The 14,578-nt window shown below is 31.2% G+C and overlaps 1 protein-coding gene across 6 annotated transcripts in view; it reads right to left on the bottom strand.

Moving 5' to 3' along the window:
- Dus4 (Dihydrouridine synthase 4) overlaps nucleotides 1-14,578 on the bottom strand; it is a 92,228-nt gene that overhangs the window by 32,383 nt on the left and 45,267 nt on the right. For 5 of the 6 annotated variants that reach the window (XM_035354598.2, XM_035354580.2, XM_035354591.2 and 2 more), the window contains 3 exons: nucleotides 13,742-13,817; nucleotides 13,597-13,638; nucleotides 6,727-6,867 (listed from right to left, as the gene is read on the bottom strand). In XM_035354598.2, the coding sequence (XP_035210489.1) occupies nucleotides 6,727-6,867; nucleotides 13,597-13,638; nucleotides 13,742-13,817 (259 nt within the window). The remainder of the gene's footprint in view (nucleotides 1-6,726; nucleotides 6,868-13,596; nucleotides 13,639-13,741; nucleotides 13,818-14,578) is intronic. The other variant, XM_035354605.2, reaches the window with a different exon arrangement.

Raw genomic sequence — 14,578 nt, forward strand, 5'->3', positions numbered from 1 at the left:
AGCACAAGAAATATAGTAAGACTAGAATTCTCTTATTGTGAGTGTCGAGTTTAGTACTGTATGCGAATAAAAGTTTTGAATTGGTTTCGTCTAGTTGAACCTTGCTAATAGCCGAATGATAAAACACTTGCCGATAGTTTGATTTAGGTTCGAACATAGGTGAATGGGATGACTCCATCATAGGTGTTTCGTGCAAAGTCAGTTTTCCTTAGAAAGCCCTTCACGATGGCAGCCCTGGTATGTTTGCAATAAATAGCTCTTCTATGCTCTGCAATATCCAAATAGTATAAACTATTTTTTATTGAAAATGAATAAATTAAGCATTTTGTTTTGTAAAAAGAAAAAGTATCTTGTTGAATTTTAGTTTCTTAGAGGAAAGAAGGAAAAAAAGATTATATATTTATTTCTAACTGAGCCAGCCAGCCATGTGAACAAAACTTAATTTTGCTTCTTTTAGTTGAAGTAGAAACATATTGTGCATTTTGGTGAATAAAAAGGGTTTTACACTTCAGTTTTGCTTTAGAATGTCTGTTTTGTATTTTGTTTTACGGAAATTAAAATCTTTAATTTTTTTGTCCCTAGATGGGAAAAACATTCTCTGTACAAAAAATAACAGTCACACATGTTCGTAATAATAAATAAATATGAGCCTATAGGAAGTAAACCTGTTGCCAAGACTTTCTTAAATATTCAGATAGATTGTGATCATATTATCCTGGGTATTCGTTGAAATTAGTTGAATTTATGTTGCTTACTTCTACTTCAGTGCATGTTTTATATAATTTCTAATATTCGCACTTTGATCATGTGTATTCTTGAACACATCAATATTCTTGAGAATAACCTAACTGAAAAAAAGATGAATCTAATCATGATCAGATCAACACAATTTTATTTTAAAATTCGTTATCATTTGCATTTTTTTGAGCGCAAACATACTTTTTTTCTTTTCATATTTCAAAACTTTTACCATTTACACCCTTTAAAAATAACTGCATATTATTATACTGAAAAATGAAATTTAAGAATGTATAGAATTCTGGGAAATCTTCATTCATTATATCAAAAACCAAATTATAAATATAAATATTTATAAAACTATATGTTTCTGCATTAAGTAACTACACTGAAAGTAATACTGATAGAAAATGTTTACTAAAACTATGCATTGCTTCTATTTAACTATAATATTTTGAAAAAAATATTTTAAATTTTCCAACCTCATGTACAAAACTTATATTCAATAAAACGCATGAAGAGCGTTGGCCCATCAGTGAACAAGCAATAAAGTCTCTGAACACTGATAATTCGAATTTCAGCGAACGAGCTCACTGCGTAGCCCTTTTTTTTTTGTTTTCCCCACATGCAACGTGTATATGAGACAGTTTCCCTCAGAAATTCCTCCACAAAGACATCCCTACCCTTAGGCAGGTTATGTTCGAGTGCTTTGCCATAGTCAAATTAAATAAAATTAAAAAAAAAAAAAAAGTAAGCATCGTGAGCATTTGACTAGAGTCTCTGTTTAATTCTTTCTATATATAGAGAAAGAGAGAGAATTAAAGCTATAGAGATTAATAAAACCATAAGCATCAATCTGTCAAAACCCAATGTCTTTTTTCATTAATGCTCTTTTTTCATTAATTTTTCAATGCAGGAATTTCTAAGAGCACCTGTTTATTTGCTCTTAGCCCCCCTAATAAGTAGTGGAATAGTAAAATATACTGATATTTTCTATCAATATGTCAAAACCCGATGTCTTTTTTCATTAATTTTTCAATGCAGGAATTTCTAAGAGCACCTGTTTATTTGCTCTTAGCCCCCCCCAATAAGTAGTGGAATAGTAAAATATACTGATATTTTCTTAGATTTTAAAGAAAACAATATCATTATGGCACAATTAATAAACTCGCGGCTTTCCTTACTCATGGCTATACACAAAGGTGGAAAATTGCATGACAAAAACTTAGACGTCTGTAATTATGATTAGTAAATAGACAAGTTTTTTACTTCATGTTTAGTTAATTAGTTCTGTCATTATATCAAGTAAATTTTGAAATATTATTTATATCCGTCACGTCAAATAAACTCTGGATCAAAAATACCTGAAGTTGCAAATAAAATAAGAAATTTTCTAAGTTAAAAAGATATTTTATTGAAAAAAATAAACTATCTTGGGAACTATCGCAAATCATATTGTTTTAGTGAAAAAATATTCCTTTTATCCTAGCAAGCAATCGTATATAAGAGGTAAATTCAATAACTAAAGTGAAGGGTATTAGAAACACAAAAATATTTTGATATTATTGCCATATGCACATTGATTTCCATAAAATTTAAATATATATATAAACATGCACACACACATGTATACATGCATAAAAATGGAGGTTTATGAATGGAAAAAAAATTAAACATATATTTATTTTTCTTTTAAAGACTTGATTTTTCAGTTTCCCTCAAAATTTTCATTTGATAACAAATTCCATAGCATAAAGCAAACAGTTACTGTTACAAGGTCAGATCACTATCGAAGCATTCTTCTTCTTGAAAACTCCAGAAGGGAAAAGTTTTGACAGTGATTGATACTTTTACAGTCATCACTAATTAGTTCATCTAGATGATTCTCCGCAGGTGTAGGGGGGTAAAAAAACTGCTTAACGCTTTCGGTGGATACATTGACAGAAACCTTCCCACTTTTTGACGCAATTTCTTGACAAAGCTGCTGACGCTTTACAAAACAATACCTTATCTCTTTCAAAACCTCCAGAGGGTTAAATACCCCCTTTTCCTTAAATGATCATGTACTGCACTTTTGGAATATTTGGTGTCATACTGATACCCCTGAACTGAAAAACTTAGATTTTCAGCACAAGCTTCCTCTAATAGGTCCTTTTTTTCTTTATAAAGGATGGTCATCAAGAGGAAACATCATTTTCAAGGCTAAAATTTCCATGCACAAACTTCTCAAATCAAACTTCAAACTTTGTCATCAGTAACAGTGCCTTTCTATAGATAGCACAAATTTTGGCAGCAATCTGATGAACAATTTGTTTCTTTTTTTAAAATAAAAAAGCATAATATGATGAAAATGGACTTCTGGGTTCTGATTCTTAGCACTGTACTAAAACAAAATTTATGGCACAATATAGGCTAGAATCATGCAATGTGAGCAGAAAAATGCATTGAAATATATGCTTCAATTAAGGACACTCTGTCCCAGGAATAACAAAATAATTAGAAGGAAACACATTTCAATTTGAAAACCCACAAAACTTTTGGAATAATTGAAAAAAAAAAAAAAAAAAAAAAAAAAAAAAAAAACAATTTAAAAATTAAGGAGACTAAAAATTTATCTTACTTATAATTGTGAAGCTAACAAAACAAACATATATAAAAAATAAAATCTCAAACATTCAAAAAAGCAAATACGGTTTTAAAAAAAATACTAAAATTTGGCAAAAAACTGTGTTCCTATTTTGGATAAAGAGTCAGAGAATCACATAACATGAAATCCAATAACAACACAGTGGCAAAAAACTGCTCATTCCACCCGAAATTTTTTCACTTTCCGATTATTCACTCCCACCAAAAAAGTCACAATTCATTGTTGACTTTGAATTCATGAGCTCACTGGTGACTAAATTTTTACCAAGCTACTGTCTACAACAGCCATTTCCAAAATGGCAGTGAACTAAGAATTCCACACAAGAGCAGCCAATAAATAAAATTGCTAAACCAAGAAATATCAGCAATAAAACAGTTACTTATTTTGACAAAGCCTTTTTTGCACTGTTGTTTTTCCCATACACAAAGCTATCTGTTTGTGCTTTAAAAAAAAATCATAGAACTGTACAAACTCAACATCACACGCCAGCACTAAGCATTGGCCCAAATGGACATATGCCATGCACATACTTGGGTTGCCATATAAATACTTTTATGGCATCAGGGTTTACTACATAAATATTTGGAGACACACAGCTTTGCCTCATGGATACTTTTCGGTGGGGCTGTGGTAAATAGAAAGTATCAAAAACTTATACTATTACATCATCCATAGCAGTTATTACTCATTTGGTATTTTAAATAAACTTGGGAAGCTTAGACTAAAATTGAACTGGAAAAAGGTGTTTAATTAAATTAAAATGTATATCTACACAGTGCAATCACTCCTCTTTTACTCATTTTTGAACAGCAATTACCCTTATAAACAGAAGGTTAATAAAATATTTACACTTCTAAGACCAGCTCACTAACATGTGGAAACAAAACTTTCTACTTTGCTAAAACTGTATGAGGTGGGTAAAATAATTTTTGCAAGAAAACAGCGATTATATGACCTCCTCATCAGTTTTCTTTTAAAGGGGCAACTTTTGTTAATTTTGTGTTATTCAAAGCAAGGGCTTTTTATTATTTAAGAAGATAAACTTTTCCAAAAAATGTCAGGGAAAACAAAAACTTTTTTTAAATGATTTTGATTTTTTCTGATCTTTCTAGGAAAATAGGCCCTGATTTTCCTGGTGCATGAGAATCATATTTAATTAAAAACTTTCAATATTAAGCAAAAAATATTTCCTCAGCTTTCACCTTTTATTATTGTTCCTGTATGGCAGATTATAGGAATTCAAGATTCAAAAGATTTGAAAACCTTTGGGGACTTTTAAAAATTTGGATTCAGAATAATTTAGGAGTAATCCCACCTATAACACAGGCTTAGCTCAAATGAACAATGGGATTTTAAATATTTATTTTTCAAACTATTACACACATTACAATAAGTGATACATGAAATTAAGGAAAAAATATTTTTTCCACCACTGATCAATAGGTGGCAGCACATCCAGAGAATGCTGTGATTGAAATCCCAAAATGGTGACTATGATAGGGAAAAGTTTTTATGTATTAGAATATGCAAGTATTCCACCCCCCAGCTATTTATGTACAGCATCCATTTGGGAATCAACATGGAAAGGAAGCACTAAGTCATTAGAACATTCTGCGGTGGATTACACAGTTTAAAGGTAGAAGCAGTGGAGAGGTTGAGGCATAGTTTTGTTCAAAGCCCACACAAGACTTCAATAGCTGGCACCAGTTAACTTGAAATTCCCCTGAATATATATAATGGAAAATTTTACAAATAAAATAAAATAAATAAATTTGAAGCCATATCACCTACAAATGGTGCAACATTTATCAGTGGATGATAAAAATTGTTGATTTGACATTTGTGTTCATATGCAAGAGAAACTAGGAAATTAAGATTTGGCAAAGAAGCTGATTTTCTCAGATGAAGCAACCTTCATTTATCAGGAAATGTCAATCGTCATAATGTTATAACGTTGAGAAATGAAACTTGCCATGACATTGTGCAGTTGTAAAGAGACTCACCCAAAATCATTATTTTTTTGTGTTGTCACAAACAAAATTGTATGGTCTTTTTTTCTTTGTTGAAAAATGGTAACAGTTAACAATTATCTGGACACATTGCAAATTTGGTTATTTTCACAACTGCATGAAGGAAACAAAAGTTTTGCATTTCAACAGGATGGAGCCCAGCTCATTGGTCTTTGCATGTACATGCATACTTAAACGAGAAGCTTCCACACCGATGGATTGAGCATATGATTGATAGTGATTTGCCGTTAATTACATGGGGACCAAGATCCTGAACCTCATGCCATGTAATTTCTTTTCATGGGGTTACATCAAAAATTCTGTTTACGAACCACCTATGCTGAAAACATGGAAAAAATCAACACATTTGGGCAGCATTAGGAGCCATTGACAATGTGATACTACAAATGTGGAACGAACCTGAGTTTGCCATGTAACGGAAGAGTGATACATCAAACTTTTATAACTAAAAAAAAAAAAAATAAATAAAACTACTCGGCATAGTTTCCTTTAATTCTGTGTATCACTTATTTTAATATGTGTAACAGTTTCGAAAATAAAAATATTTAAAATCCAGCCATTTTCATTTGGTCTAACTCTGTATATTAGCCCCTAAAAATGTGAATGGTGTTACTGCAGGAGAAAGCAATTTGCATATTATGCTTTTGGGGTACTTTCTTGTTAAAGAGCCATTTCATTAGCTTTTGGCAAAATCTGAAATTTTCAGGTTACAGAATAAGCGATTAAATTTGTCAGCTTCTGTGACTAAGTGTGGTGGCTGTTTTAACAAGGAAATACTGCTTTTCACAATATAAATTTCTACTATATGTGTAATGAAGGATATTCTAGATACTTATGATCTATGAATTTTGTAATTGTTTAAATTAACATTTTCAGAAAATTCAGTTTAATATTGCAACTCGACAACATGGCATACTATATGATATTTTCAGATCAGCAAGGAAATTCAGATCAGCAAAATTTTCTGCACAGTTCTCCAAGTAATCAAAGTAGATGTAAGTAGATGTTCCTTAAGTAATCAAAGGCATGTACACTAGTACATATTAAATACACAGAGAAAAAGTTCCTCTTCTCTTCTCATAAACCAAAATTTTCTGCACAGTTCCCAAGTAACCAAAGTAGATGTAAGCAGACATAACTCAAGTAATCAAAGGCATGTACACTAGTGCATATTAAATACACAGAGAAAAATTCCTCTTGTGTTCTTATAAAGAAGTTATCTTATTATCTACTATTTTCTAATGAATACAACATAAAATCACACAACATACCTTTTATGAACAACCTAAATATATAATTCAAATTTAATACCTGATATTCTCATGCATGCGAATTTTTAATGATACTGTATAATCAGGATCTGAAATTCGGTTTCTAACTTGCTGAATCATAGAGTGAACTACCTCCGGCTTCTCTAATAAACATGCCCCATATCCACTTGAAAGGGCCCACCTTGGAGAAGAAAAAGTATATAACTAACTAAAATACTTTACATAATATGCACCATCTAAAGGCAATATATGGCAGAATACATTATGACCAAGAGTTAGATCTACAGAATAGTCTCCCACTATTTGTGCATGTTATGTTCCAGGACTCACTGCAGATATATAAAACGGTAGATTATAGCAAATGCTACACAAAAGATACCTGAACAGCATAAATTAAAACAAATAAGTTTAACTGATAGATTATGCATTGCAAGATAGCTGATAAATTATGCATTGGAAGATGCTACCAATATTAAATATGTAACAATAAATTACACTGTATAACACAATGCATTACATATTACACTACTTAATAAATACATTGCATATTACACTACTTAATAAAATATAATAATATGCAAAATGTACTGTACGCTGCAGTATACTCTCTCTTATTAAAGTAAGGGACATTTTCACCTAATCTGAAAAGGATGGATGTGAAATCAAGATACACACTTTTTGAACTATGCAATGTAATGCATTGTTTCATAGTACAGCTGAAACAGAATTGCCCCTCTTTGCAACAAATATTAAAAAAATCATGCAATCAGCATACCATTGATGAGGATATGGAGAATACTAGAAGCAGAGCAGAGGCTCATTAATAGAAGAGTGGACACAGGAAAAAAGATGAATCATTTATTTGCTGATTGCTGCCAATAACCACAATATTAGAATCATAATAGTTTTAAAAAATAGGGGACACTAAACTACAATCTAGCTCAGCTGTTCTCAACCTTTCGACAGATGCATACCATCTAAACAAAAACTGAAAATCTTTAGTACCACAACTACAAAGTACTACTATCACCACTACTCTTGAACAAAGCTCAGATTGCATAAATTTACGAGTGCTAGAGAGAAAAGTCAATCAGGATGTTGGGATTTTAATTTTTGAATTTAATAGTTAAAAATACTTTACTTCTTTGTGTACCACCTATTTTTCTATTGCGTACCACCAGCGGTATGCACACCACCAGTTGAGAACCCGTGATCTAGCTCATTCTTCTTCAAATTCATTAAAATACTTTTATATGCTATTATGTTATGTAAATAAAATTAATAATTCATGTGACATGATTTACCACTCATTTAAATTTAAAGCAAAATTTAATACAAACAATCAGACTATTAAATGATGGTTTAGTCTCTATAAAAGGTTGTTCAAATAGAAAGATTTCTCTGAACGTAACTAGGGAAGGAAATGAGATGAAAATATCAGTACTTTAGCTATTTTAAAAATTAATCTTAAAAAAATTCATTTTAATACTATTATTTAAGAAAAATATAGTACAGTACAAAGACCGAAATCTGGATGTCCCTTATTGGGAATGGTCTAAAATCCGGACCTCAAAACCACCAAAAACGTTTTTCTCGTAGGTTTTACGCATGCGCATTTGACTGCCCCATCCGCGCATAATAAAACAACTGGAAAGTCAGGTTCCTTAATTTCACTTCGACACTAAATAAAATATCTTGTTATTGAAGAAACAATAATTTTAGCACAAATTTGTACGATCAGTAATTTGGCTCTGTTGCTGTGAATCTGCTTGGCACACATCTCAAACCGAAACATTCCACGTAGATACATCATTGATCTGACACCAAACTGGTGAATCATTATTTATTATTCTTTCCTTTCATCACCGCATGTTTTTCAAAATATGACAACTTGAGTAATGATTCGTGTAGCGATGCCTAATTTTTTTTTATGTTAGCAATTGAATAATAAAGGAGTATGTTTGCCTTTTATGTTGACATTACGCTTGGCAATGATTACAGATTTAAGTTAAATGCGCTAAAAAATTTTGACGAGGAAAAATTTACCAAAAATTTCTTCCCATATGCTAAAAACAGATTTTGTTGATGATACTCATAGACACACAGATTACATTTAGAGCTATTTAAATTAAGAATAACTGATTTGTTATTCACATAAACCCAGAACCAGCGCCAGGGATCGTATGGCCGCACCGAGTCGCAGAATTTAGGACCAACAGAGACTGCCTCAGGCAGTAAGATATCTAGCACCAGCCCTCAATAAGTATATATGGGAATTTAATTATTCAGAACTCTCATAAGCCTAGTATGTGGAAGAAATAGACATATGTATAATAAATAACTAATCAAATACAATTCAGGCTTAATTGTCTCGGTGCTCGATAGAAGCAAGATAAAATTTAAGAGAACAACTTGTCATTAGTCGCCAAACTCATGATGCATAGCCAAATATGCATGGTGAAGACTAGCTAAATTTGATGATGATAGTTGCAAACTTTAAAGGTTTTCGGATATCACAAAACAAAGGTGAAATTTTCCAATTAACGGATTTTGTAAAGAAATGTGGAGAAGTGGTAATAAATGAAGATGATATAAAAGAAGGGTGTCAATGTGATTACAATGCTTCTTAATCACCAATCATACCATCAGTATGGTTCTAGATCCAGAAAATACACCTACCGATAGTGCAGAAAATGACAAAGAAGTTACTGAAAACGAGAAAATTTCGATTGACAACTTAGTTGGAATTCTTGGAACAGCAGTTACAGGACTTCAACAATGTAACTGAACAAGTAATGCTTGTCTATAGAATTAAAGAGAAAGTATTAGCACAAAAAACAAAGCAATTTAAACAGCTTGCATTGAAAGAAATGTTTAATAAGGTAAACAAATAAATATTAATTTTTTATATACCCTTTAGATCATAAATACTTCATTATTTCATAAATCATAATTTCTACATGCCATCTTACCAGATTTAAACTGATGATCTAATATCTGGAAAAATCCCAAATCTGGAATCGGCAAAGTCTTGACAAGTCTGGATTTTGGACTTTGTACTGTATTTATATTTTGACATCAAGGGTTCAGAGGTAAATCTGTGTTAAGAATACAATATACAGGTACAATACAGGAGTAAGAAGATGTTCATCATAATTAAGCTGCACTATTTCCCAATGTTTTAGCCTGTTTCTCACTCGATGTGCATTCGGAACTTTTAAGTAGCTGCTTTCCCTTTCCTTTTTGGCATGTATGTGTGTATGTCTGGCTGTAAACTCAAGTAACTTAAATGAAGGATAAAGTGGATGACAAATTGCAAATAATGATATGGAAAACAAGAAGCAAAGATTACAACCAAAAATAAGTGGTGTTAGCTGATTTCTGCATGATATTTCCGATTATTACAAACCTATCTCTATCTATTGGTTATTGATAACCCACACTTCCTTTCATGCCAATACTTCAGCTAATGCAGATTGGCAACTGTGTTTTTCATTCGAGCAAGCGGTATGTAAACAAGAAATATTTTCTGCAATGTTGTAAATAAAGTTATGTTTTCTTGTTACAAGGAGTTACTTTCTTGCCACATTACATGTAACTGACCTAATAGAAGTCATTGGTGTTTGATCACTTCTAAAATACATGGCGTCTATGATAGGGCTTTTTGTAAACATAAAAAATATCTATAAGGAAACTGGCATTAAGTTCTTTTTCTTGGCATGTTAACAATTATCTGTGGAGATATTAATAAAGAAGATTCCAATGCCATTCTTGAGATGGAATCAAAGCTTCAAAGGTGAAGCTAAAAATATGAGATAAAACACAAGCACAGGAGCAAATGGATCACCTGCAAAAGCTTCTACTTTTACTTTAACATTATACTTAAACATAGTTTCAGCATGTCACCCTAGAGTATTTTATCTCATTTTAATTACATGCACATTTTTTAACATTTAAAGGAGAGCTACAAAACTACAAAAAACAAATAATAGATTGTATGTCAGAAGATGACAAGGCAGAAGACAAGCTCAAAAATGAAAATTACACAGATGACCTATATTTAAGCACTTAAAAAGGAATTTTAGATAGTAAAAATTAAAGAAACTTATGTGAATAGCTTAACAAATTTTTATGAGTATAAAAATTTATGAGCATAAAATTTACTTTTTTGTATTTATGAGTATTTTATGAGTATAAAAAGGATGTTTCAGCTTCTGAAAACTGTGTTAAAGATAATTGATGGAAACATTACAGAATAGTTGCTATTCCGAATCCTATTTAAGAAAATAGACTCTATGGATAAATTTCAGTATCTTATACAATACAAAGTCTGAGATCCGGACTTGTTAGGACTTCGGCAATTCCGGATTTGGGATTTTCCAGGATATTAGATCATCAGTTTAAAACTTGTAAGATAGCCTGTAGAAATTATAAAATTAAAAATATGAAACCATGATTTATGAAATAATGAAGCATTTATGATCGAAAGGGTATAAAAATTTACAAAAAAAAAAAAAAGTCTTAATTCTTATTTGTTTACTTTATTAAACATTTCTTTCAATGGAGGTTTTTAAGTTGCTTCTTTATGCTAATATTTTATCTTTAATTCTGCAGACAGACATTTCTTATTCAGTTACAAAGTTCCATTTTTCAAGTCCTTTTAACTGCTGTGTCAAGAATTCGACTAATGTTGTAAATTAAACATTTTTTCATTTTTAATAAACTTTCAGTCTCTTTCACTATCGGTAGTGGTATTTTCTGAATCTAGAACCATACTACAGATTTCGCCGTCTGTTAATTGATTGATAATTGGGCCCTTGACACCACAATGAAAAACTTCTGTTACATCATCTTCATTTATTACCACTTCTCCAAACTTCTTTAAAAAATCCATTAATTGGAAAACTTAACCTTTGGTTTGCGATATCCGAAAAACCTTCCCATTCGCAGCTATCATGTTCATCATCCTCAACATGAAATATGCTAGCTAGGCATAAATTATGCCAAGCATTTTTTAAAGTATCTGGAGACACATCCTCCCATGATCTTGTGATGCTACATATAGCAGATTTTATACTAAACTATTTCACAAATTCTTGAATAGTCTTGCCATTATTCAAGAAATTTAAAATGAATTTAAAAAATTCTACTTTATATTTACATTTCAGCAGGCGCACTATTCCAATATCCATACGCTGAATAATGAATGTACAGTTTGGAAGAAAGAATAATATCGATACATTATCTTTCATTAAAACATTTTACATAACCTAATAGCATATATGTGAAATATGAGCTGAACAGTCGTCTATAATCAGGACTATTTTTGTGTCACCAGGTAAACCAACCAAATTCTTCCGAGCCTCGGGTATGAAATGATTTTCAAACCAAACATACATTAACATTTGTGTTATCCGTGTTCTTTTATTTGCATGATATATAACAGGAAAATCTTTACTCCTTTAAATGCTTGAGGTCGTGTATTTTTTCTGATTACGAAAAGTTTATATTTCTTGCCAATATTTCTTAGCACATTTAACTTAAATCCGTAATCATCGCCAAGCATAATAGCACTATAAAAAGTACCATTTGTTATTAACTTACGAATATAAAAAAATTGTCTGGGCATTGCTGCATGAGTCATTACTCAAGTTGTCACGTGTTGATAAGCATGCGTTGATGATAGTAAAATAAATTAAATGATTCGCCTGGTTGCCATCAGGGATATAAAATATTAAAAGATGTAAAATCAACAGTGTTTCTATCTAGAATGTTTCAGTTTGAGATGCATGTGAAGCAAATATGCAGCTACGCAGCCAAATTATTGATCACACAAATTTATGCTAAATTATTGTTTCTTCAATAACGAGGTATTATTTAGTGCCGAAGGGAAATTAAGAATCAGGACTCTCTACATGTTTTATTTATACGGGGAAAATATCAAATACGCATGTGTAAAACATTGGGGAGGGGGGGACGTGGTTGCCGTTTGTGAGGTCCGGATTTTAGATCATTCCGGATATTGGACATCCGGATTTTGGACTTTGTACTGTATAACGAACATTACAAATTTTTGAGCTAGGGAACTAGCAGATAGTTATTCCATGACTTAAGTGAAAATTTACAATTATTCTACAATGGCCCAGAAATCATTCACTTCACTACTTTAACAACAATATCTAAAACATGAAACCACCCACTATTTTATATAGATGATCTAATTCAAAAGTCAGTTAAAGAAAAAGGCCTGAAAAATAAATGTTTTATAATTTTTACGATGCAATAATTTCCTTCTCATATACATATTAGAAATAAAACCAGTTTTTAAAAATATTCATATCTGCAGATGCATGTGCATGCCTTTATAAATATGGCAGCTTATTCAGAGAGAGGTAACGTTTTGTGGACACTAAATACTTTCTTTTCAGAGGCATCTAACTCTAGTCTTCGGGGGGGGGGGAAACACTTTGAGCTAACTATCTAGCAGTTTGCCTTAGGTTCAGAAGCACAGGAATGAGTGCATATGAATTAACTGAATTTTCAAATAGTGTACCATGAATATGAAAAGCACATATATGAAAGAGTTACATTTAATGACACATTAAACAAATGAACAGGAAAAGGACCAGAAATAAAAATAAAATTTCCACAGTACCTATTATCATGAAAAATTACATTACCAGAAAAAAAGATAAAAAGAGTTTACATCATTATTATACATACTGATATTTATACTCGTAACAATAAAATTAGTCAAAATTTAATGCTTAGGCAATGATTTTAATTATATGCCCTATGCATTATGAAATATGAAACAAATTTTTACTCAAAACACAGAGAGCATATAATTAAATTCAGTGATGATGTCATTAAATTCAACACGCCTGTGAATAAAATTTAATTTTCTTACCTTTGAGGACAACCACAGTTCAGATCAACCCCATCAGAATAACTGCAATTAAAAATACAGAATTCTGAATAAAATATACATGATTTTTTTTTTAAAAGCAAAAAATTTTACATCATATACATTAAAATAATAAGGTTTTTCTCACTGATAAGTTAGTTCAGCAGAGTCAGCAAATTCATTCCCATTTTTGGCAGCAAACTGTACAATTAATGGTCTGTCTTCTATGTAAAGAAACATGTTTCTAAAATTTTTCAGAAAATATGCAAAAATAAACAAATAATTAAAAGTTTGACAGCTAAATAAAATGACACATTTACAGCATGTAACGATAATTTAAAAAGCACATACAGACAACTTTTTAAACATTTTTAAAAGACAAAGTCCTTAATGGATAAAATGTGATAAGGATTTGGCTCATAAAGAACATGAGAATGATGTTTTCTAAAAAGAAGGGGGGGGGGAGACTTCTCCCAAAAAGTTCACTACTTAATCAAAGCATGTATGTTAAAACATAATAGCTGTGAGTATTTAGTGTAAGAACGCAGAAGTCTCAGATATACCTTGTTGACCCAATACGTGTATATTAATGTTTCTTTGCCTAAGCATTGTTGGCCAATCATACATATACTCAAGGCTACACTTACATTAGTTTATGCCAGTCTTAAGCCTGAAACAATGGACAGTCTTAAAATGGTGTTCTAGACAGTTCTCTTAGTTATTTTAGCTAAAACTAGACTGCTAAAAATAAAAGATTCGATGAGACACTTCACAGCTCATCTTTTATTTTAAACATTCTTGCTTTCCATTCACAGAAAAGGCAAAATTGTTACTGTTTGGTTTGTATTTTTACTCTTATTTTACACATTCTTGCTTTCCATTCACAGAAAAGGCAAAATTGTTACTGTTTGGTTTGTATTTTTACTCTTACATTTCCTCTTTGCTGTATGTGCCTTTTCGTCAACTGTTCTGTATTCTTAGATAT

The sequence above is a fragment of the Stegodyphus dumicola genome, chromosome X1 (assembly GCF_044657685.1).
Source record: "Stegodyphus dumicola isolate Sdum_Otavi_A_Nest chromosome X1, ASM4465768v1".
In the NCBI taxonomy this organism is placed as follows: domain Eukaryota; kingdom Metazoa; phylum Arthropoda; class Arachnida; order Araneae; family Eresidae; genus Stegodyphus; species Stegodyphus dumicola.